Source organism: Tripterygium wilfordii, chromosome 4 (genome assembly GCF_013401445.1).
Source record: "Tripterygium wilfordii isolate XIE 37 chromosome 4, ASM1340144v1, whole genome shotgun sequence".
NCBI classification, from domain to species: domain Eukaryota; kingdom Viridiplantae; phylum Streptophyta; class Magnoliopsida; order Celastrales; family Celastraceae; genus Tripterygium; species Tripterygium wilfordii.
In genome coordinates, this window is record NC_052235.1 from 14,031,868 (window position 1) to 14,055,789 (window position 23,922).

Consider the following 23,922-nt stretch of genomic DNA (forward strand, 5'->3'; position numbering starts at 1 on the left):
GTTGTGAAGGCATTGGTAATAAGCAGGATAGGGAATGAGGAGGAGCATGCAGAGCGTCCAGAAGCAATTCAATCGTTGTTAGCAGAGTTTGGTGACCTGTTTTCAGATGATTTGTCGAATAGCGTCCCACCTATGAGGGACATCCAACACCAAATTGATTTTATTCCTAGAGCTAATTTACCATATTTACCTCACTACAGGTTGAGTCCAAAGGAGAATGACATACTAAGGAAGAAGGTTGAGGATTTGATGCGAAAGGGGTTTATACGGGAGCGTATGAGTCCTTGTGCTGTCTGTGGATGGTCGTGCCATCAATCGGATCACAGTTAAGTACCATTTTCCTATCCCGTGGCTGGATGATATGTTATTGGAGTCTTCCAAAAATATTCCGCCATCCTTGCAAAATCCAATAGGCAACTAAAATGGGTCCAATACTTACTTGTTTAACCCAAGACTCCTTAACTCCGTGTTCAGTCATCACCCATATATCAAACATTTGAAGTTGGGGTTTTTGAAAAGATTAAACGATAATTTGCATACGCAACTGAATCGCTTCATGGATTTCACTGGCAATCTTGTATGAAAATCCATCACCAAGTCTTCTCGGATGTCGTGAATTTTCAAGTCGGCCATTGGATGTCTTCTTAATTTGTTCAAAACCTAAAACCAAAATGGAATTGATATCAATCTATAGACTTGTGCACCGTAATCATCCTTTGGTTTCTTGCATATATTTAAAAAATTTCCTTCAATCCAATGAATGCTAAGATCACAAAATTTTGGAATAACAGGACTTTTCCTTGAATACAATGAATGTTAAGATCTAAAGATTTTGGAATAACAAGATTTTTTCCTTCAATTCAATGAATGCTAAGATCACAAAAGCATGACAAATTGCTAGCCCGATAAACTTTCTATCACCATTATATATATATATATATATTGTTTATTGTTTATAAACTTTTCTATCATTAACATATAATTGTTTACATAGTATTCATTAAAAGTTAAAATATATATATATATTTCTGTTGACCATTCACAAGAATAAGTATTGCACAAACTCTCCTTCACTAGTTAAACGTAATTACTATTAGCAAGTCCTCTTAAGAACCACAATAGAAAAACAGATTAAATATTGACCAACCAAGAATTTGATACAACAAATCTGCATTACCTAGTAAACAAGCATAACACATGGACATCAGCCCTTAAAAATCAACCACCCATGGTTCCATGGGCAAGAGCTCAAGGAAAGAAGAAGAACTATTCTCCATTTATCATAAGGGAGTGAAAAGGTACTCTCCTAATTTCTACAAATGTTGAGTAGTCCTTGTTCATGGGCTGCTTCCATGGTTCTCCGTCCATCTGCATATAGGCATCTTTCCACTCCCCACCCCTAACTTCCAATCGAATTGCGGCGGCCTGAGAGACGATAGAAATGCACATAAATACACAATAGTTGCGTTTCTGATAATTCCATTCGGACAATAACCAAAAATCATTTCATTTCAGTACCTGAGCAATGTGCTTGGCAGATATGAGCTCAACCATAACAAATGATGCATGCCAACCCTGCTTTAAGCCAAAGATTTCTAAAAGACCATCGGCAGCATGGGCCTCAACAAAGCCTCTCTGAAAAATAGAAAAAAACAGATAAGTTTCAATCTTTTGCATGCGGACAGACGATGGTCCAGTCCAACATTGGATATTTAGTACCTTTTCCAAATAACGTGGCTTCGGACTCCCCCATGGGTTTCTCCCACTTCCATAATTGTGGAGATTCAAAGCAACAATCGCCCTCACACTAAAGAAAGATGACAAATGTTAGTGCAAAAAAATTTTTGAATACAAGGGTAGAGAGTATGAGGACAGCAGAGCACTAAGAAGAATGGCCACTGTGACATTACATGAAATTCAGTAATTTAGCTCGGTAGTCAAAAGAAGTAAACAAGATTAAAGGTAAAGTTTGGATCTGCATGTTTATACATCCCCGAAAATAAATGATAAAAATAAAGATAAAATCATATGCGTAAAAACCTACCTTTTAGGGACTGGGACCTGCTCCCATTCCGAGCAATTAACCTTTTTGACATGCAGCCTCAGGATGTTCTTGAGTCCCCTACAAGAATAAAAAGGGTTAGATACATGTTATTGTAAAGAAAATCATGACTATAACTTCATCCAGAGAAACAAATAATAAAATTAATGAAAGCATAAACCACAATGTTAAGAAAAATAACAAAATGGAAAAGGAAATTTAAGAACTTGTGATAAAGATAGCCTTATCTATGATCCCTTGTTTAATTTAAACATCATAAAAGATCTAGAAAACTAAAGCAAGTCAAATTTATGGATAAAAAACAAAGCTTCAAGTTCATACTAAAGGCCCAACCAAACTCCCATCCACTGACCCACTACCTGAAAGGCACATCATCAAATTCTGTGCATAATATTGAATAAAAATTGCACATCCCCAGCAAGTACAGACAGATGAGCAGCCTCATTATTGCCAATAAAGAGAGCTAAAACCTATGGGATTCAAAATAACAAAAAAAGTGGATAGGACATTCCTTTCCCTGGACTTTACATCTTCAAAGTTACTCAGAGGACATGGAAGAGAAGCAAAGTAATGAAAAGAAACTCCTAAGGAGCCAATAAGTTCTGGGATTTTTGCGGAACTAAACAAACATCCCTATGATATTTTTTATGAATGGGACCATCAGAAAGATATTAAATTGCTTTCATTGTAAGATGTCTAACCTTAAGCTCGGATCACTTATGCAAGGTGTGAGGAACCAACCCTGAGTGCAACTGTAACCAGAGTAGATTATCTGCATTGGAAAATACAGTAATTGCAAGTTTCTGTCATTATTTACACCAAAAACATTGATTGTCTTATCGGGAAAGTGAAAGTAACTAGCACATCGTCCAAGCACACAACACCACAATTTTATTCACTAAGAATAATAAGAACATATTGATTCCATGCAGATCATAATATAACAAGTTTTACTATATTGACCAGAAATAAAATTTAAACTTCAAGTTCATATAATCTGCTACCTTAAAGTCAACAAGATACATCTCATGGTGATTCCAGCAATCCAAGAAAATGCAGCGATAAACATAATTGCGAGCCATTATCAGTCATTTCTTTGTTACTCGAAAACAAGTACTTCCCAATGAACGATGTAGTAAAATTTTGTTTCAACATTTTTTTACATGTATTTGATGTAACAATGCTTCGAATCCCAAAAATAATGATAATAATAAGACCTTCATTATTCCTTAAATTTTTGCCATCGGTTTCCAGCATTTGAACTTTGAAGTCATCAGCCTCGATTAGAAAAAATTGAAGTTGCTGCAGGGAACGACTTTTCGAAAAAATAGTTACATATCTTCGCAAAGTTATCTGTTTCTCTCTATTAGATTTTAAACTTTGCTCTTTTTCCACATATTCTTTTTTTCACAAACAACAAAAATGTAAGGACCAAAAATGATCAATATGATTATAAGGATTCGTGGAGAACAGATTCTGGACTAGTGTTAATAGGAGGTGATCCATCTTTATTGAAGCTGTCAAGCCACCAGAATTCTCTTGCTTTAATTTACGTAGAAATCATTGCAGATCATATTCCAGCCACTTTTGATTTCTATTTTTTTGGGTTTTGATCATCTGCTAAAGCCTATAAAAGCAATATGTCTGGTAAACTTTACAGGCGAACATGTGACTCAGTGATGGAGTTGCAGGGTTGCAACTTAGAGGTCACAAGTTCAATTCCTGGAAATAGCCTCTCGCCACATATTATGTGGGGATAAGGTCTGCGTAAATCCTACTTGTCCCCAACCCCACTCACTGCAAAGGCCTTGTGCACAAGCGTTGTTTAACTAGCGAACATGTGGCCCAATGGTGCAATCTAGAGGTCACAGATTGAATTCCCAGAAACAACTTCTCAACATATTATGTGGGGGTAAGATCGGTGTATATTCTGCTTGTCCCCGACCCTACCCACTGCGAGAGCCTTGTGCACAAGAGTTCTTTACCTTTTACAAGCGAACATGTGGCACAGTGGTAGAGTTGCAGTCATAGGTTCAATTTCTGGAAACAGCTATTGTATATGGCCCTAACTTTTAATGTTAGGTTAGTGGACTAAACCTGTTTGGGCTACGACCCGTATTATATCGGGCAAAGCCCATCTCCCGAATGGGTATCCCTAGCACAATGCCACATATTCAATTCCTAGAAACAGTCGTTTTACATATTACGTGGGTGTAAGTTTGTATATATCTTGCATGTCCCTACCCCGCCCACTACAGGAACCTTGGTGCACATGTGTGGTATACCTTTTTATGTCTTTTTATGTCTGGTAAACTTAAAAAGCATATAAGTTCCATATAACAAAGAAGATGATTAGCGAAATGAACTTTAATATCAAACTCTAAGTCAATGGTCCATGTCATGCATAGGAAATTTAAAATATATAAACTTATAGAACCAAAAAATTCAATCAGACCTTATTTGATATTGGGCCTTGTGCAAGGTAAGGTTTTTCATTACGTAAATGGTGGAAGCCATATGCAACTTGAGCGTCCATCCCTGTATGAGCAATTTACAAAATTTAAAAGCATAATTAAAAAGAACTTGAAGTACAGTATAAGTAAGAATTTAAAGGGTTATATGTTATGATTAAATTGAAAGAGCCTATACGACTAACAAACTTCTGGCTACTTAAAGTTCACATATTCAATCATAAATCTTTTTTAAAGCTATAGCATATGATCATGAATTAATAAGTAGAACAGATAAGGTGACATACACTATATAGTTGAGATAAGAAATGATAGGTTGTCTAAATCTGCCAACAATTGGACCCAAGCATTTTCGACAAAATGTCATAACTGCACAAAATTAAATGATATCTAGAAACCAAATCAGCATACCTATGCTAAAGTAATTGTAAAATACTCCATCATAGCAATTTGTTTTATCAGGCAATGCCCCCTCAATTTCTAGACCCTGCAGTCATGAAAAAGTTCCTTCCAATCATATATATGACACTCAATCAGAATACCATGCATCAAAAACATAAGATAACTCCATCATGATGCAGCAAAAAGATAAACAACAATAAGGAAAAGCAAAATAGGGCTTTGGAAATGTACATTAGAAGACGGGACGATAGATTTGACTCAAAGGAGTCCCTAAGGTTTAAACCCATAGAAAAGTCTATATTCCTCATTGAATAAAAAGTTTTCATACAAGAGTTGTATGAGCCTTTTTATATTAGGCTTACAGACTCTTGGTAACCCAAGTTAAATCATAAATTTCTTAATAAAGATAGTTGACTCCTAGAAGATACTATTTGATTAACATAGATTTCCTAAAATACTACGCCCTCCGTCCCATTTTGGTTGTCCTTCTTTCTATTTTGGGCTGTCCCAAAACTAGTGTCACTTTTCTTCATTAATCAACAATTTTGTGATTGTGTTTCAAAATTACCCTTGTTACTTTAATTACTCTTGTTCCAAGGGAAAAAAAAGTACCAACATAAATAAGGACAAATTTGGAATAACATGGTTATTTTGTGTAGTTGAATTGCATTAAATTATGTCTCCTTAAAAAGTTGGATTTTCAAAGGATGACAGACAAATTGGGATGGAGGGAGTATAATAAAATACTAATAAGGAATTAATTTCGAAGTTCCACCTAACTTGGAAATTATGACAATGGTCTTGCTTCTAAAACCTAAATAAAACCCTATAGTATTGACACAACAATAATACTAACTCAAACAAATGTTAAACAATACCTTAACCTAACTAGAAAATAGTTTATAGCTTTAGGATGAACCATAACTCCAAAAATCCTTCACCTCTGATATTTCTTCTTCCCATCCGCATAAGATCAAGGGACACAGTTTCAACAAACAATAAGACTACGAAAGCTCATGGAGACTTAATATTGTGTGAAAAAAAATGTAAAAAGAACATAGGTTAAAATTGCAAATAGGGTCAGCGATTCAGAAATCCTGGTAAAGTATGATAGCCAAGGCTGTAGTTGAACAGGGGGAATAAAATTCATTGAGTCAATGAAAGCTCATGGAGGCCTTTTGTTAGCAGTGTTAATATTCAAATCTGAATATGCTCCTAGAAAACCTCATAATGCCACTAAATAGTTGAGCGACAATATGAACGACAACAACCTTCATCCAGTATAAACCAAAATGTGTTTAGATACCAACTGGCACCATCAACAAACAATTGCAGATATCCTGCATTCACAGCCAATGAATGATTGAAAAATATGCCATCCAGCACCAATTGCAGGGGAACCAAAAATAAAGTCTTTGAAAGAAATGCATCTTTACATCAATTATAATTATGCCCGCACCTAGGCCTGTCTGTGCAAAGGAAAGGTTGTGGTGGACATCTAGGGGTTAAGCTTTTTTGCTGTATGGGCCCTCTTCATTCAAAAATAAATAATCATATTCAAAGGTTCATTTTGTAGATTGAAAAACCCTAAAAATCTTGCCTACAAGAGCATCTGAGAGACACGATAAAATGTGAACTAGAAAGATCAAATAACCTGATCAAGTGAACACTCTTCCGTAGCTTTCAAAGAATGTGGTAGGTCAACAGCTTCTCCAGATGGCATTGAGATCTGAACATGCCAGCTGCATGAAAAATAACCATCAAACTAATACCCGATTGTAAAAGCAAGTCAAACTATATGTCTTAACAAGCAGGGATCCAATAACAAATAACCTTAAGCCAAACATATGCCAGTCAAGTTTAAAACGTTAATTTTCTAAGCAACAGGCAAGCCTTGAAGTGTTAATTCCCTCAACAGTTTGTCCCATGTGTGACAAAAATAACAAATAACCTTAAGCCAAACGTATGCCAGTAAAGTTTAAAACATTAATTTTCTAAGCAACAGGCAAGCCTTGAAGTGTTAATTCCCTCAACAGTTTGTCCCATGTTTGACAAAAAACCTGAGGAGGCAGAATCCACGAGGACATGGCCACTCACATCTATGACATGACATTAATCTAGAGGTTTGGGGCCTTTGGGCCACAAGGCACTAGCTTTGCACATCCTCAAAACTATGAACTCTTGTGAAGACTATCCATAGCAACATGCAATGAGAATGATAAAATTATGCCGCCACTCTTGACCGTTAGATCATGGCTTCCACCATTATGGCATTACCTATGAAGAGGATGCTTGCTTAGTTGCTTACCTATCTAGACGAGCAACTGGACCTGTGATAGCCCTGTGAAGAGTCCTTTTGACAGCTGATTTCCAGGCAAAAGGAAATGAACCACCCTAAATAAAGCATTCAAAACAACAGCTCAACAAATCAGAGTAAAGTATTAAAGAAAAAAATACTTAATATTTGCTATAAAGTCATCTTACCCAGCCAAAACTCCGAGCGAGGTCGTTTCCTGTACCAAGTGGAATAATTGCTACTGGAGGGACAGGCTCTCGACCCTGCTTGTTGAGTGTTCCTAGGCATCCAAGAATCCATCCAACTGTACCATCACCTCCTGCAACCTGCTCAAGCATCCTAGACTCTCATAATCTTATGAATGAAACCATTAGTAATTTTGTAAGCTAATTGATCAACAAACTACTTGCCACATCCTCACAATCATCATCCTCAAATTAGGAGCAATAAAGAATCATATTTACACTTTTTCAAAGTCAGATACAGCATGTTTTGTGCTGACATACGCTAATTAACGTACCACAACCCCCAACTTCTCACGAGTTTCTTTGGCACAATGGTCGCCCAGACTGGCCAACTTATCAAGGCAGGGCAGTCCATACTGCACGAATTCATGAGGCTTCACATCTTGTAGGTCAAAAACCTGTGTTACATAAACATTTGTGAATTCAAAAAAAGACATCAGAAAAAAAAATTGAACTTATTAAATCATCCAAGCTAAAGCTTTATTACCCCAAAATTACAAAAAATATAAGCTTTCTTACCGCTCAAGCAAAAATTGTGAATATTCAAAATTCAGTTAAAACTCCACCGGACAAATATATGCATATGAAAATGGAAGTGCAAACAAATACCTGTTCTTCTCCCATTAATTGCTGCAGACGCTCCTTGAGGACTGGTCCGTGGCGGCCACCACTACGGGAATTAATGAAAACAACCATAGGACCCTCGGGGGCACTGTAGTCCTGGATCAATCCAGCGCCTCCATCTGCGCCTTTATAGTGAGTCTCAGCGGCGGCGACTGCGTCTTTTAGACGAATAGCATCGCGAATGGCGGAGCGAAGATAGAGCGGCATGGTTATCTTGCGCCTGAGTTCCTCCTTATCAATTCGCATTCCCGTAAGGCCGCACGCCCGGATCGACTCAATCATCGACGATCGCGCCGCGCTCCGCGTCGTCGAGGGCGAGTCCATCTTCTTCCCTACAGCCCTCTCTGAAAAGTTGAATTCACGAGGACGAATCGACGATACTGGGGGAATCAAACTAAACTAAAATATATTCGTTGTAAACAGAGAGAAAGAGAGGGGATTTCAGTTATGTTTCAAATGCCCTTGCTTTTATTGTTAATTTGCAGAAACTGCCAGCTGGAATCAACATAAGTATTTCGCTAATTATAGCTTAATATTCCCATTTATGGGTTAATAACAATTTTACTTTTTTTAATTACGAGTGTTTTTAAGTTAACTACAGGGTTTAACAGTTTTAGATTTGTTAGCATGGGAGAATGATTGGCGTGACACCTAATGATGGAGGCAATATGAATGAATAGATACCACAAATTATATTGATTGAGGGTAGATTGGGTGCTTTATTTTTTTCTCCTTGTACACTAACTAGTGTACATCTAATACATAGGGTGTATCCTGTTCGGAAAAAAAAAATGTTGGTCAAGCGGTGCGTTACGAGATTGTTGTACCGTAATGAGTTCAAAGATTAAGCTACAGGGAGTTATTTTCACTCTCGACACGTCGCTACATTATTTTTAGTGACGTGTCTAAAAATTTTGTCATCACAATTTCGAAACTCACCTCACCTCACCTCACCGCAGGAGGTCAAAACACAACATACTCTCAAACAGAACATTTGGGACCCAACTGATTAAGAAACCGGACCACAAAATGTATGTACTTCCACAAAATGTAGTTTAGGGATCCTGTAGTACTTCTACAAAATGTAGGCTCAGCAAATTGTAATTACAACCTTTAATTGTGATGAATATCATAAGGCCCGCAATAAATTTTGATTGCAACTCCTAAAAAATGGTAAAATATAAATTTATGTCTCTCAACTATACATGCAGTTTCATTTTCATTGTTAAACATTTCTTTCTCAATTTTGTGTCTCAACTATCAACTACTATAAGAAAGTATATATTTTGTCTTTTCAAGTGAGAAAGTGGTCAGAAAAGTCATGCTTGACTTGATAATAACATCGTCTCATAATTAATTTCCAAAGTTTAGACATTTTTATGGTAGGAAAATTAAATGAAATCACAATTCAATGCGAATGAATAGGAGATAGGAGCATTGATTGTTTTTGGTATGGTAATCTAAAATAATTTATTGGGAGGTGCGTGGTGTTAATCCTTAAAATAAATGTCGTTCTTGCATTCTAGGTGGCAATAATGATTGTCCACCCAGTAATGTTAGGTAACTCATATAATGGTAACTCATGGGAGTCCAAGTCTGTTAAACGAAATTTCAAAATGTTTTAACTCTCAAAATACATGTTAGATTTTTTTAAAAAAATTATATATTCAGAATCAGTGCATAAAACTCTTTCTAATAAGATTCATTGTCCATGAATTTTATCGATAAAATCTTAATTCCATTATTTTTTTCAATGGAATTTCAAAAAAAATAATGAATTCAAAACTAAAACAATAAATTCTAAAATGTGCTTTAAAAATAATGGAATCTATATTAAAACAATAAATTTTGAAATAAAAGAGTGGAATAAAGCTATTCCATTGATTTAATCAATGGAATAAACCTGTTGAGCTATCAAACTGATATGCTACATGTCATTTTCGTTGTCTACCTGCTTGTTTCACACAACCAAAAGTAAATAAAGAATACTTTTATTAAACATTTATATATATATATATATATATATATATATATTTGAATAATGAATTGATATAGCACCATGTTAGATCAATATCAGAAATATGACCAACAAAAGGTGGTTAGGTTGAAAATCGATTGAATAAGGCATATGTGGCATAATGTTGAATTCCAATGAGAAGTATATTTCTCAAAACGGTATTTAAAAAAGAAATCAGAAATTTGAAAAGTACAGCGTTAGTTGTATATATATCAATAGCCCAAGATCTTAAGAAGTACTTTTCATGGACCATAGTTAGGTTGACAACTTGCAATCAAATTGATTAAGAAGTTCATGCTTATTTAATTTTTGATAAGTGGATGTGGATGGATCTCCAATTAATGCTTTGGAGAGGGTTGTTGGTAGTAAACATAATGGATGCACTGATTGAAATTGCAGCACCGCTACTGATGCTATACATATCTCGCATTAAGAACGAGTTTTATCTTTTAACGGTAGGGGTGAAAACGGTCGGTTTCGATCGGGTTTTTCAAATTTTGGACATAAATTTCACCGACTGATTGGTCGGTTATTGTTAGGTTTTTTAGATCGATTCTTTAAAGAAACATGTAAAACAAAAAATTCACCGAACCTGATCGTTCAGTTGATTAACTGAACGATTTGATTTTGTCCGTAAATTTTTACAACTCTACTTTACGGAGATTCGAACTGGAGTCATCCACTTAAGACTATGTCATTGGCGGCTTGGGGGCGACCAAGTTGAGTTGATTGGTTATAGCTGGGAACTTTGAATGCGGTTATTATGGCCCATGCCCCTTGTCGATTGGGTTTGGTACCGGCATTAATGTGCATTTCCCGGCCAACAACTTCTCTTATTTATTGAGTTTTGGTAAGACGGTTTTGGGACTTTTCTCTGTCTCTCTTCAAATAAAATAAGGAAAAAAAGAGAGTAGGGTCGCTAATCGTTATGATAGTTTTGTACATTAATAGGGGTAGTTTTGGAATAGCAACTATACCTCATTAGCACGTAAAAGCTAACGGTTCAGGTTGGAAGTGGAGTCGACGCGGTTGTCGCCGTCTTGGTCAGTCGTTTCTTTGAACTGTTTGGATTTTGAACGTGTGCTATGGGTCATGGCTCGTGATCAGAATAATAATGAATTTCCGGGTCTGCATTAGATGATTTTAAGGCTTAAATAATTTCTAATAAATTATCAAAAAATAGTAAAATGTTTCATTTGAGGGGTCAAATGGACCTATATGCAGGCCTTGTAATGGATCTAAATAATAATTGTGTACAATGGGACACAAAAGTAGGCTTTCTAGGTTTAACAATTGACATTAGCCATCTAAACCATGGGCCGTTTGGACGTGTAGTATTTTGATCCCGTGGGTGAGATGATTTGAGTTGCGGCGATAAAAGGTGTTTAATGTGTCACTAAAAATACTGTGACAAGATGAGGGTAAATTTTGATATTTTTCACTCGGTTAATTATAATGGAAATCAGATTCATGATCAACAGAGTGGCATACTATAATGGAAGTGGTGAACTTACTGTTCCATCAACCAAATCCACACCAGATAGTAGAATCTTGTTTCCCTGGACTGCCTCCACCTGGATTGCAGAGAGCATGCTTTTGATGGAAAATATTTTACTTGCTTTATGCATGCCAAATTATTTCCAAAACTTCTGTAAGTTAGTGAATTCAAAATAGGAGTTAAAACTATTGATAGAAAAATCCAAAGCCAAATCTCTATTTGATGCAGAGAGGCTGAAAAGGAGCACAACCAGGACTCCCTGCTTTTGCTAATCAGCCAGAGACCATCCAAAAGATCATGCAGATGCTTATTATTCTTCTGCAGTTTTCCTTGAATACAAGTAGACAATAATAAGCCCAAGGGGACCCCAATAAACAGAACAATGGAAATTTTTTTTTATTATCATAAACTGACATGATTCTTGTAACTTGAACTGATATTTTCAGCTGATGCTGCTCATTGGCCATATCATATAAGATACTGGTACTTTTACATATTTTTCAATATAAATTTTATATGATTATCTGAACCTCTTCTCTAAATTATGAATGTTGCTTTAACAAGCATCCAGTCAACCAAATTTACCCAGAAACTTTATATCAACCTTGTTAATCTACAACCATCATCATAATCAAAGCCAGTCGCAAATAATTTGGGTTGGCTACATGAATCCACAAGAAAAATTAGTTGGCCTTTCTCATATATGTGATTCTCTTTAGAGAATCCTACACTGAGTTATTTGCAATGTTACCTTGTTAAGTACTCAGAAGTTTGGCCTTTCTCATGTATTAGATTGTGATTTTCTTAAGAGAATCCTATAGTAAGTATGAAACAAAAATCGAGGTAACAAAGATATGGTTTCCTTATGTTACCAATAATTGAATCCACCACACTCCATTTCGTTATTAGAGATCTTATAAGATTATCTATAACTCACTGCAACCAGTTTTCAATCCACTACAGTTAATTTCTACTCCAATGAAATCCCAAGTAACAGCCTTTGAATAACATTTTTAGTCATTTATAACCAGAATATGTAATCTAAAACGACCTGGTAGAGAAGCAAGAGTGACAGAGAAAGCACTGTACGAGACATGGTCGTGGAAGCAGAGGTAGCAGCGACTACATGGGTCAAAGCGGATGTCAACCATTTGGGGTTTCCAATTGGAGATCATCAGGCTATCCACTGTCTCAGCTCAAGGCCCGTTTTAGCCTTTTGTTCCTTTGTTTTTAGTACTTACACTACTCTGTATCTGCAAGGGCATCATGTGGAATTACATTTTTGTCCTAAAAAGGCTTGACACTGGCATCAAGAAGAAAGCAAGGGCAAATGTCTCAAATGGGGGCAATCAAAAGGAAGAACCAAACTGATTACAAGCAGTTTTGGTAGTTCAAATGTTGATCAAGCTTGATCTTTTAATCCCGATTTGCGGAGTATTTAATTAGTTCAATGCAAGCATCATGCTTTTGTCTCGTCAAATATTCTTCTGTCTTTGTTAATAATTTAATGCATTAGGTATCTTTAGCCATCGTCGACCAGCAACTTGGTCATGGAGACTGCGTAAGGTACTGCTTCTCTGAAAATCTTTTTCTGATGTGTATTTTAATTGATTTGGAGTGTTCTGTTTGAACTCCATTGTCTCTCTCTGTTTCTATTAATATGCGTAAGAAAGTGTTTGAAAATTGGAACAACTTGAGGGGCGGCTGCCGGCTGGTGTTGTAGAAGTTAGTTTTGGATATTTAGTGATTTTTAGTGTCCTTAGTTCCTTTAGTTTTCAGTTATATCTGTCCTCTTGCAAGATTGTTAATCAATATTCGGGGCTCTCCCCTTTGATCTTGTGATCTCTTATATCTTGTTGGTTAGATACATTGTTATTTACGGTATTGTAACAATGGAGGTGCTTGTGTTTGCTGGTGATTAGCTGATTGGTGAGGTATTGCATCTATTTGTGATACTGGTGGTAATGATGGTGCCGAGGTTGTGTAATTGGAGTTATTGTTTCTAATTCGTGTAGTTACTGTCAAGTATTTGCGTCACACTCCAGCCGTTCGACGAATGGCCTGACTGAAAGTGCATCAAGAGTTTTATGAAAATGTTGAAATCTGTGGGGAGAACTGTGTTGATTGTGTTGTTGATGTTGTTTCTGGTCTCCAGCTTATTTGAGTTGTACAACCCATTTTTTGTAATTAGATTTAGAAGTAGCTCAAGACTCATCCATGTTTCCTTGATTCCCAAAATCTCATTACATACTCGCCAGTTTCGGCTACTTCTGTCCAGGTGGTCTGTTATTTGCCTTTCCTGGATTTCTTTGATTGCTCATGCCAGATGTTTATTTTCTTAACTTTGGGTCCTGCTTCCCTCAAATCCAACAGTGTGGCTGCTAAAAGTTGATGTAGGTGTCTTTTCCTGTTACATTAAGAGTAGGACTGTGAATTTAGTGTTTTCAAGCACGTGGTGATCATAACCAGACACCCAATTTCGTCTCAAATTTTGTTTCTCTTCGAGGAAAACGGATAAGAATTATCAATTAAGCTATACAAGTTCTTCATTTGGTACATACTACACAGTATGATAGTGTGTATATTTCCAAATTACTATAGAGCTGAATTCTATTTTGGTGTTTTCATATTGAGAGACCATATGTTCTCCCAGAACATTTTTGTTTATAGTTTTCAGGTGACTTTAGGATATGGCTGTCATTTTCACACTGTGGATTGGACTGGACCACTTCCACTTCTTAAATCGCAACCATACCGTGCAATCTCATACCAGAAATGTTTGCTTGTTTAACCATTGATTTCTGTTACTATTATTATATCAGCTTTTGTTTGTTCTGCTGTATAAGCATAGAATTAGTCAATTACACCTGAAGTGTGCTTAATTTGCTATACAGAGAAGCACTAGGAAAAAAATACTCAGGCATCGCAGGATCGATATCTGATAAGTCAAACATGAGTGATGATTCTTATATTCAAGGTCCAGTAATTGAAGAGTTCACTTTTCCTGCAAATTCTGCTCCCTTCAAAAGCTGCCATGCATCCACTATTGTTGAGGTGATGTCATTCAGTTTAACTCTGAAGTTTTTCTACTGTTTCCTTCAATCATCACAATTCACAAGTAGCTGGTACCTAATCATTGCAGGTTGAAAAGAATCATTACTTGGTTGCATATTTTGGTGGTTCAGCAGAAGGCGCAAGTGACGTGAAAATTTGGTTGCAGACATACAAAGTAATTAATCGTGCTGGTATCTGATTCACTTTATCAAGATACGTCCTTACACACACTTCTTTCAATTGTACAAGGTGCAATGTTTGATTCCCCCTCTCAAAAAATTAAGAATATTACCCCATAACTTATCGTTATCGGGAAAAAAAAGAGGCCCTTTCACACAGCCAAGCAACATAGCTTTTGCGGCTGTGAAAAGTTTCATGTGATATTCCTATGAACTAAAAAGTTTACTTGTTATTATTCTCTACGTAGACACTTAATTGATTATTACAGTGAATACATAGTGGATCAAATTAACTTAATTCATCTTTAAATTGATTCTGGAACCCTCGCTGCATTTTGAGGAACAATGTTTTACTTGTTAAGAGTAATTACTGTTTTATGTCACTGCAACTGATAAATGAATTCATTTAGTAGATTCTTGGGATTGCTCTCTTTGAATTTAATGGTTATTTTTGTCTAATATAAGTGGTTTCTGGGCAGGATGGCTGTTGGTTACCACCTTTCATTGTTGATGAACAACCTGATGTTCCAATGTGGAACCCTGTTTTATTTAAGCTTCCATCCAATGAGCTGTTGCTGTTTTATAAAATTGGGCAAGAGGTTCAAAAGTAATTTCTCATATTCCTTCTCTAGAGTTACTATTTCCAAATTCTTTTGGTCTGCATTAATGGTTAGTGAGCTTTTCCCTCTGTTTTTTTTAGAATTTTTTTTAGAATTTTTCAATTATTTGCCTGAACTTTATCTGAAACCGCTGTAATGATTTCTACAGAAACCAGTTTACAGTTGGCATGTATTGTTTTCAATTTTTTGTGACATCATCTATTTCACCTGATGAGGACTACTGATGCTGATACCTTATTTCATATCTGCAACATGATCTGAACATATTCATCTCTAATTCAATTGGGAAACAGTAGAGATAAAAAAAGAAAGTGGAAAATCTTTGAAGTTAAAACGCATTTAGTCAAGAGTGTTGTTAAACCCTTTGAAGTTATGCAGTAAGCTACCACATTTTTATTGGGTGAGAAGAAAATATTAACTTCGATTGAGGCCCTAAATGCTGAAGAGTTCTAGATGAATAATTGTCACAATTTTGTGTAATTATGGTTCTATAGGCATGACCGTTGGTAAATTTGTGTGGGAATAATTCCGAGTTTAGTTCAGCTACCAAGTAAGGTTTTTAAATAAACGATTGGAGAGTAGTAACAAAACTCAAAAAGTAATGTTTTCAAAATTATATTGGCTTGATTTTTCAAGTTGATGGAGACATTAGTAAAGATGTAGTTAATACTTAATAGGATTAACAGCCGGGTGGATGAACCGATGAAGTGGAGAAGTGCATCCGGGGTCTTATGGGACCAAAGGGTTCTTTTAAGGTTGAAAGAATATTCTATAGGTCAGTTGTACGACCATCAATGACGTATGGTTATGAGTGTTGGATTATTAAGTGACAACATATTCAAAAAATGTATGTAGCAGAAATGTGAATATTTCATTGGATATGTGGCCACAGGAGGGGATATAGGACAAGAATTAAGGTTATTAGATATAAGGTAGGAGTCGCACTAATTGAAGATAAGTTGTGAAAAAATCATTTAAGATGGTATGGACATGTACAACATAGAGAGAGCGGTGCGGTAGTGAGCAGAATCGATAAAATTTTATAGGAAAGAGTAGGAAGCGAAGAGGGAAAGCTAAAAAGACATGACTTTTAGTCTTAAGAAACGATATGGAGTCAATAATAGTATATGAAAGTACGATCCTAGATAGAAATGAATGGCATAAACGAATAAACGTAGTGGATTCCCGTTGATTCTCATACTCATATAGCCATTTGGGGATAAAGGCTCAGTAGATATAGATATATTTCAACTACCAAATACCCTTGTATCACCTGCCTATGCTTACTGAGAGCTTAATGTGATCCAGATGGAGTGGGTGCATGAAGCGGTCATATGATAAAGGTGTTACCTGGACCCAAAGAGAGCAGCTTCCTCCTGGTATATTAGGTCCCTCTAAGAATAAGGTAGAACTTGAATTGGTGTGGCGTGGAATTACATGTGAAACTTCTTACTGATGAATTGCCCTTTCCATGCAAACTGTTTTCTTTTTTGTAGCCTCTCTTGCTGGACAGTGGGCTCTTGCTTTGTGGATCATCTGTAGAAAGTTGGAACTCTTGGGGGGCATGGATGGAGGTTGTCATCAATAACTGTAACATGAGCACTTGTAACCTAGTGTTGTTTTTAACGTACAATTGACATTTTCTATGTTCTTTTCAAATAGGTGACAGCTGATTCAGGAAGGTCGTGGAAAAAGTATGGTCCAATTTATGTTAAAAACACATCCCTCAGTGTTATTCAACCAGTTCCTTTCCTAACTGCTAGAGGAACGCTGCGTGTTTTACTGCGATCCTTTAATGGTATTGATAGAGTTTGTCTGTCAGAATCCTACGATGGAGGCCAAAATTGGGGTTATGCAGAACCTACTGGACTTCCCAACCCAAACTCAGGTAAATCAATTTGACATCCAATAGAAATGATTGCATTTTTACTGGATGATTGTTTAGTCCTTCTGCTTGTGTGGTAAACTGAGAAAATAGAAGTGGAAAACTGAAATGATCTTAGTTTCATGAGCTCGTAAAAAACTATGCGCCGTGTGCTATATAATTTTTTTTTTTATGCTCTAACTTCATCCATAAATTCAAAATACTAGGCATTGATGGGGTAAAGCTGAAGGATGGCCGTCTCTTACTAGCTTACAATACTATCTCTAGGGGTGTACTTAAAGTTGCCCTGTCCATGGATGACGGTGATTCATGGCATGATATTTTGACATTGGAGAAGAATCTTGGAATGGAATTCTCATATCCAGCAGTTATCCAGTCCGGTGATGCATCGGTTCACATCACCTATACATATAATAGGACACAAATTAAGGTACCAACTACCAACTTAATTAGTTTGTGATTTGGAAAAAAATGTCCATAAATTATTCTTGAAACTTATTTAGCATTTGGTGAATGAATATCTTATAACCTTGGTAAATTTTCTTCTCACAGCATGTTGTTCTCCGACTAAAATAATGCAAGGACGACTCAGGAAGGAAATTTACAAAGAGATTCTTGTCTGTTTCAAATGGCGCAGAAAGTGATCCGTTTTCACTTCATAGTTCATGGGTATGAGTTACTCAGCAGTCAGCATATGACCTTAATGTGGCTGCATTATTAGTAATCAATTACAACTATCAAAGCTCTATGGTCATGGGTGTAGTTCTCTTAAGACCAAGAAAATTTTTGTTGTTCTCTAAATGTTCCTTTCAAAAGCTCATATGTAATTAAGACAAGTTGGTCCATATTCATTACAATGAGGGAGTTTTATCTAAATAGGGAACCATTTTAAGTAGGATTTGCCAGTTGCAGTGATTTGTTGGATGGCAAAGCTTGTCTACTTCTGCATTGAATTGTTGTATTTCTTTCACATGAATTCATCTTGTGAATGGATAAGCCAGGGATGTGACTCATTAGCGATTGAAACAATTAATTTCAATCCACTACAATTAATTTCTATACCAAAGAAACCCCAAGCAACAACCTTTAGAAACAGCTTAGTTATTTATAACCTAAATATGTAATCTGAAACTACCTGGTTGGGAAGCAAGAGTGACAGAGAGAGCCCTGTACGAGAGATGGTCCTGGAAGCAGAGATGGGGGCGACTACAAGGGTTTTAGCCTTTTGTTTTTTACCACTCACACTACTCTGTAGTCTGCAGGGGCATCATGCGCAATTACATTTTTGTCCTAAAAACACTTGCATAAAGAATAAAGCAAGGACAGATGATGTCCCAAATGGGGGCCGTCAAAAGGAAGAACCAAACTGATTACAAGGGCTGGTAATTCAATCGATACACAAAGCAGAAGCGTTTTGGTGGTTCAAATGTTGCTATAGCTTGAGATCTTTTAATCCGGATTTGCAGAGTATTAAAATAGTTCAATGCAAGCATCATGCTTTTGTCTCCTCATTTATTCTTTTGTTTTTGTTTATAATTTAATGCATTAGGTATCTTTATCCATCGTCGGCCATCAACTTGGTCATGGAGACTGCGTAAGGTACTGCTTCTCTCAAATCTTTTTTTGTTGTGTATTTTAATTGATTTGGATATTCTGTTTGAACTCCATTGTCTCTCTCTGTTTCTATTTATATGCATAAGAAAGTGTGTTTTGAAATGTGTATGTTTCTTTGGGATAATCTAGTTTAAGAACCCAAAGTTTTATGAAAATGTTGAAATCTGTGGGGAGCATTGTGTTGATTATGTTGTTTCTGGTCTCCAGTTTATTTGAGTTGTACAACCCATTTTTCGTAATTAGAAGTAGCTCCAGACCCACCCATGTTTCCTTGATTCCCAAAATCTCATTACACGCTCGCCAGTTTCGGCTACTTCTTTCCAGGTGGTCTGTTATTTGCCTTCCCTGGATTTCTTTGATTGCTCGAGCCAGACATTTCTTTTGTTCACTTTGTGGCTTCTAAAGTTGATGCTTGTGTCTTTTCTTGTTACATAAAACAATAAGAGTAGGACTATGCATTTAGTATTTTCAAGCATGTGGTGGTCATACCCAGACACCCGATTTCTTCTCAAATTTTGTTCTCTTAAAAGAAAATGGATAACAATTAAGCTATACAAGTTCTTCATTTGGTGCATACTACATAGTACGATTGTATTTATGTTTCCAAATTATTGTGGAGCTGAATTCTATTTTGGTGTTTTCATAATGAGAGAACATATGTTCTCCCTGAACATTTTTGTTTGTATTTTTTCTGGTGAGTTTAGGATATGGCAGTGATTTTCACATTGTGGATAGGACTGGACTGCTTCCACTTCTGAAATTGTAACAAAATGATTACAGTGCCATAGATTTCTGTTACTATTATTATATCAGCTTTTGTTTGTTTCGCTGTATTATCATAGAATCAGTCAATAACACCTGAAATGTGCTTCATTTGCAATACAGAGAAGCACTAGGAACAAAATACGCAGGCATCGAAGGATCGATATCTGATAAGTCAAACATGAGTGATGATTCTTATATTCAAGGTCCAGTAATTGAAGAGTTCACTTTTCCTGCAAATTCTGCTCCCTTCAAAAGCTGCCATGCATCCACTATTGTTGAGGTGATGTCATTCAGTTTAACTCTGAAGTTTTCTACTGTTTCCTTCAATCATCACAATCCACAAGTAGCTGGTACCTAAGCGTTGCAGGTTGAAAAGAATCATTACTTGGTTGCATATTTTGGTGGTTCAGCAGAAGGCGCAAATGACGTGAAAATTTGGTTGCAGACATACAAAGTAAGTAATCGTCCTGGTATCTGATTCACTTTATCAAGATACGTACTTACACACACTTCTTTCAATTGCACAAGGTGCAATGTTTGATTCCCCTCTCAAAAAATTAAGAATATTACCCCATAACTTATCGTTATTGGGAAAAAAAAGGTCCTTTCACACAGCCAAGCAACATAGCTTTTGTGGGTGTGAAAAGTTTCATGTGATATTCCTATGAACTAAAAGTTCACTTGTTATTATTCTCTACGTCGATCCTTAATTGATTATTACAGTGAATACATAGTGGATCAAATTAACTTAATTCAGCTTTAAATTGATTCAGGAACCCTCGCTGCATTTTGAGGAACAATGTTTTACTTGTTAAGAGTAATTACTGTTTTATGTCACTGCAACTGATAAATGAATTCATTTAGTAGATTCTTGGGATTGCTCTCTTTGAATTGAATGGTTATTTTTGTCTAATATAAGTGGTTTCTGGGCAGGATGGCTGTTGGTTACCACCTTTCATTGTTGATGAACAACCTGATGTTCCAATGTGGAACCCTGTTTTATTTAAGCTTCCATCCAATGAGCTGTTGCTGTTTTATAAAATTGGGCAAGAGGTTCAAAAGTAATTTCTCATATTCCTTCTCTAGACTTACTATTTCCAAATTCTTTTGATCTGCATTAATGGTTAGTGAACTTTTCCCTCTGTTTTTTTAGAATTTGCTTTTTCATTTTTCAATTATTTGCCTGAACTTTATCTGAAACCGCTGTAATGATTTCTACAGAAACCAGTTTACAGTTGGCATGTATTGTTTTCAATTTTTTGTGACATCATCTATTTCACCTGATGAGGACTACTGATGCTGATACCTTATTTCATATCTGCAACATGATCTGAACATATTCATCTCTAATTCAATTGGGAAACAGTAGAGATAAAAAAGAAAGTGGAAAATCTTTGAACTTAAAATGCATTTAGTCATGAGTGTTGTTAAAACCTTTGAAGTTATGCAGTAAGCTACCACATTTTTATTGGGTGAGAAGAAAATATTAACTTCGATTGAGGCCCAAAATGCTGAAGAGTTCTAGATGAATAATTGTCACAATTTTGTGTAATTATGGTTCTATAGGCATGACCGTTGGTAAATTTGTGTGGGAATAATTCCCAGTTTAGTTCAGCTACCAAGTAAGGTTTTTAAATAAACGATTGGAGAGTAGTAACAAAACTCGAAAAGTAATGTTTTCAAAATTATATTGGCTTGATTTTTCAAGTTGATGGAAACATTAGTAAAGATGTAGTTAATACTTAATAGGATTAAAAGCCGGGTGGATGAACCGATGAAGTGGAGAAGTGCATCCAGGGTCTTATGGGACCAAAGGATTCTTTTAAGGTTGAAAGAATAATTCTATAGGTCAGTTGTACGACCATCAATGATGTATGGTTATGAGTGTTGGATTATTAAGTGACAACATATTCAAAAAATGTATGTAGCAGAAATGTGAATATTTCATTGGATATGTGGCCACAGGAGGGGATATAGGACAAGAATTAAGGTTATTAGATATAAGGTAGGAGTCGCACTAATTGAAGATAAGTTGTGAAAAAATCATTTAAGATGGTATGGACATGTACAACATAGAGAGAGCGGTGCGGTAGTGAGCAGAATCGATAAAATTTTATAGGAAAGAGTAGGAAGCGAAGAGGGAAAGCTAAAAAGACATGACTTTTAGTATTAAGAAACGATATAACGATATGGAGTCAATAATAGTATATGAAAGTACGATCCTAGATAGAAATGAATGGCATAAACGAATAAACGTAGTGGATTCCCGTTGATTCTCATACTCATATAGCCATTTGGGGATAAAGGCTCAGTAGATATAGATATAGTTCAACTACCAAATACCCTTGTATCACCTGCCTATGCTTACTGAGAGCTTAATGTGATCCAGATGGAGTGGGTGCATGAAGCGGTCATATGATAAAGGTGTTACCTGGACCCAAAGAGAGCAGCTTCCTCCTGGTATATTAGGTCCCTCTAAGAATAAGGTAGAACTTGAATTGGTGTGGCGTGGAATTACATGTGAAACTTCTTACTGATGAATTGCCCTTTCCATGCAAACTGTTTTCTTTTTTGTAGCCTCTCTTGCTGGACAGTGGGCTCTTGCTTTGTGGATCATCTGTAGAAAGTTGGAACTCTTGGGGGGCATGGATGGAGGTTGTCATCAATAACTGTAACATGAGCACTTGTAACCTAGTGTTGTTTTTAACGTACAATTGACATTTTCTATGTTCTTGTCAAATAGGTGACAGCTGATTCAGGAAGGTCGTGGAAAAAGTATGGTCCAATGTATGTTAAAAACACATCCCTCAGTGTTATTCAACCAGTTCCTTTCCTAACTGCTAGGGGGACGCTGCGTGTTTTACTGCGATCCTTTAACGGTATTGATAGAGTTTGTCTGTCAGAATCCTATGATGGAGGCCAAAACTGGGGTTATGCAGAACCTACCGCACTTCCCAACCCAAACTCAGGTAAATCAATTCGACATCCAATAGAAATGATTGCATTTGTACTGGATTTGATTGTTTAGTCCTTCCGCTTGTGTGGTAAACTGAGAAAATAAAAGTGGAAAACTGAAATGATCTTAGTTTCATGAGCCTTGCAAAAAAAGTTTTAAAAAAAACTATGCGCCGCATGCTATATAATGTTTTTCTTTTTTTGTTGCTCTAACTTCCTCCATGACTTCAAAATACTAGGCATTGATGGAGTAAAGCTGATGGACGGCCGTCTCTTGCTTGCTTACAATACTATCTCCAGGGGCGTACTTAAAGTTGCCCTTTCCATGGATGACGGTGATTCATGGCATGATATTTTGACATTGGAGAAGAATCTTGGAATGGAATTCTCATATCCAGCAGTTATCCAGTCCAGTGATACATCGGTTCACATCACCTATACATATAATAGGACACAAATTAAGGTACCAACTTAATTAGTTTGTGATTTGGAAAAAAAAAATGTTCATAAATTATTCTTGAAAATTATTTAGCATTTGGCGAACGAATATCTTATTACCTTGGTAAATTTTCTTCTTACAGCACGTTGTTCTCCGTCTAAAATGAGGAGATTCTCGTCTGTTTCAAATGGTGCAGAAAGTGATCAGTTTTCACTTCATGGGTATGAGTTACTCAGCAGTCAGCATATGACCTTAATGTAACTGCATTACTATAATCAATTTCAATATCAAAGCTCTATGGTCGTGGATGTAGTTCTCTTAAGACCAAGAAAATTTTTGTTGTTCTCTAAATGTTCCTTTCAAAAGCTTATCTGTAATTGGGACAAGTTGGTCCACATTCATTACAATGAGGGAGTTTTATCTGTAATTTGGCAGTTGCCGTGGCTGGTTGGATTGCAAAGCTAGTCTACTTCTGCATTGAATTGTTGTATTTGTTTTACATGAATTCATCTTGTGAATGGATAAGCCAGGGATATATGTGACTCATTTTGGTCCTTAATTTCATTATTGAATGTATGTTGAGAATTTACTTAATATTGAAGACAAACTAGAGTAGATTGGGATATATAGGTGAGAATGGGCTATACCAGGGTTGGCAATTCCCAATGGCACTATAGGGGTAACCCGCTCGATGTGAGATATCCAGTTTGTGTCATACTTACTATCCAGAAGGCGAGCCAGTCACCATAACTCCATCAAAGTGCAGGTTGGTAGGAGTTCCTCCCAACATCTGGTT

The 23,922-nt window shown here is 36.3% G+C and overlaps 3 protein-coding genes across 8 annotated transcripts; 2 read left to right on the forward strand and 1 right to left on the reverse strand.

The window, feature by feature from the left end:
* Nucleotides 1-1,048: 1,048 nt before the first annotated feature.
* LOC119996172 (diacylglycerol kinase 7) lies at nt 1,049-8,546 on the reverse strand. The gene is made up of 12 exons (XM_038842715.1): nt 8,086-8,546; nt 7,752-7,874; nt 7,420-7,557; nt 7,244-7,329; nt 6,590-6,677; nt 4,945-5,020; nt 4,518-4,600; nt 2,764-2,834; nt 2,045-2,122; nt 1,720-1,807; nt 1,519-1,635; nt 1,049-1,425 (listed from the first exon to the last, which is right to left on the reverse strand). The coding sequence occupies exons 1-12, from the start codon at nt 8,422-8,424 to the stop codon at nt 1,267-1,269; spliced, it is 1,446 nt and encodes a 481-aa protein (XP_038698643.1). The 5' UTR covers nt 8,425-8,546; the 3' UTR covers nt 1,049-1,266.
* Nucleotides 8,547-12,568: 4,022 nt separating this feature from the next.
* On the forward strand, nt 12,569-23,672 carry LOC119995867. 6 transcript variants are annotated; one of them, XM_038842330.1, is made up of 9 exons: nt 12,569-12,816; nt 14,510-14,669; nt 14,758-14,844; nt 15,328-15,455; nt 16,777-16,873; nt 16,965-17,042; nt 17,131-17,356; nt 17,560-17,783; nt 23,269-23,672. In XM_038842330.1, exons 1-9 carry the CDS (start codon nt 12,710-12,712, stop codon nt 23,290-23,292), a joined length of 1,131 nt encoding a protein of 376 aa, XP_038698258.1. In that variant the 5' UTR covers nt 12,569-12,709; the 3' UTR covers nt 23,293-23,672. The 6 variants fall into 6 exon arrangements, with proteins under 6 accessions (XP_038698258.1, XP_038698257.1, XP_038698260.1 ...); XM_038842329.1 differs by lacking the exon at nt 23,269-23,672 and adding an exon at nt 17,906-18,251 and having other exon boundaries at nt 12,573-12,816; XM_038842332.1 differs by lacking the exons at nt 12,569-12,816; nt 23,269-23,672 and adding exons at nt 12,843-13,181; nt 17,906-18,251.
* On the forward strand, nt 18,538-23,672 carry LOC119995868. The gene is made up of 10 exons (XM_038842335.1): nt 18,538-18,735; nt 18,903-18,952; nt 19,853-20,012; nt 20,100-20,186; nt 20,666-20,793; nt 22,122-22,218; nt 22,310-22,387; nt 22,476-22,701; nt 22,927-23,150; nt 23,269-23,672. The coding sequence occupies exons 3-10, from the start codon at nt 19,911-19,913 to the stop codon at nt 23,290-23,292; spliced, it is 966 nt and encodes a 321-aa protein (XP_038698263.1). The 5' UTR covers nt 18,538-18,735; nt 18,903-18,952; nt 19,853-19,910; the 3' UTR covers nt 23,293-23,672.
* Nucleotides 23,673-23,922: the final 250 nt, after the last annotated feature.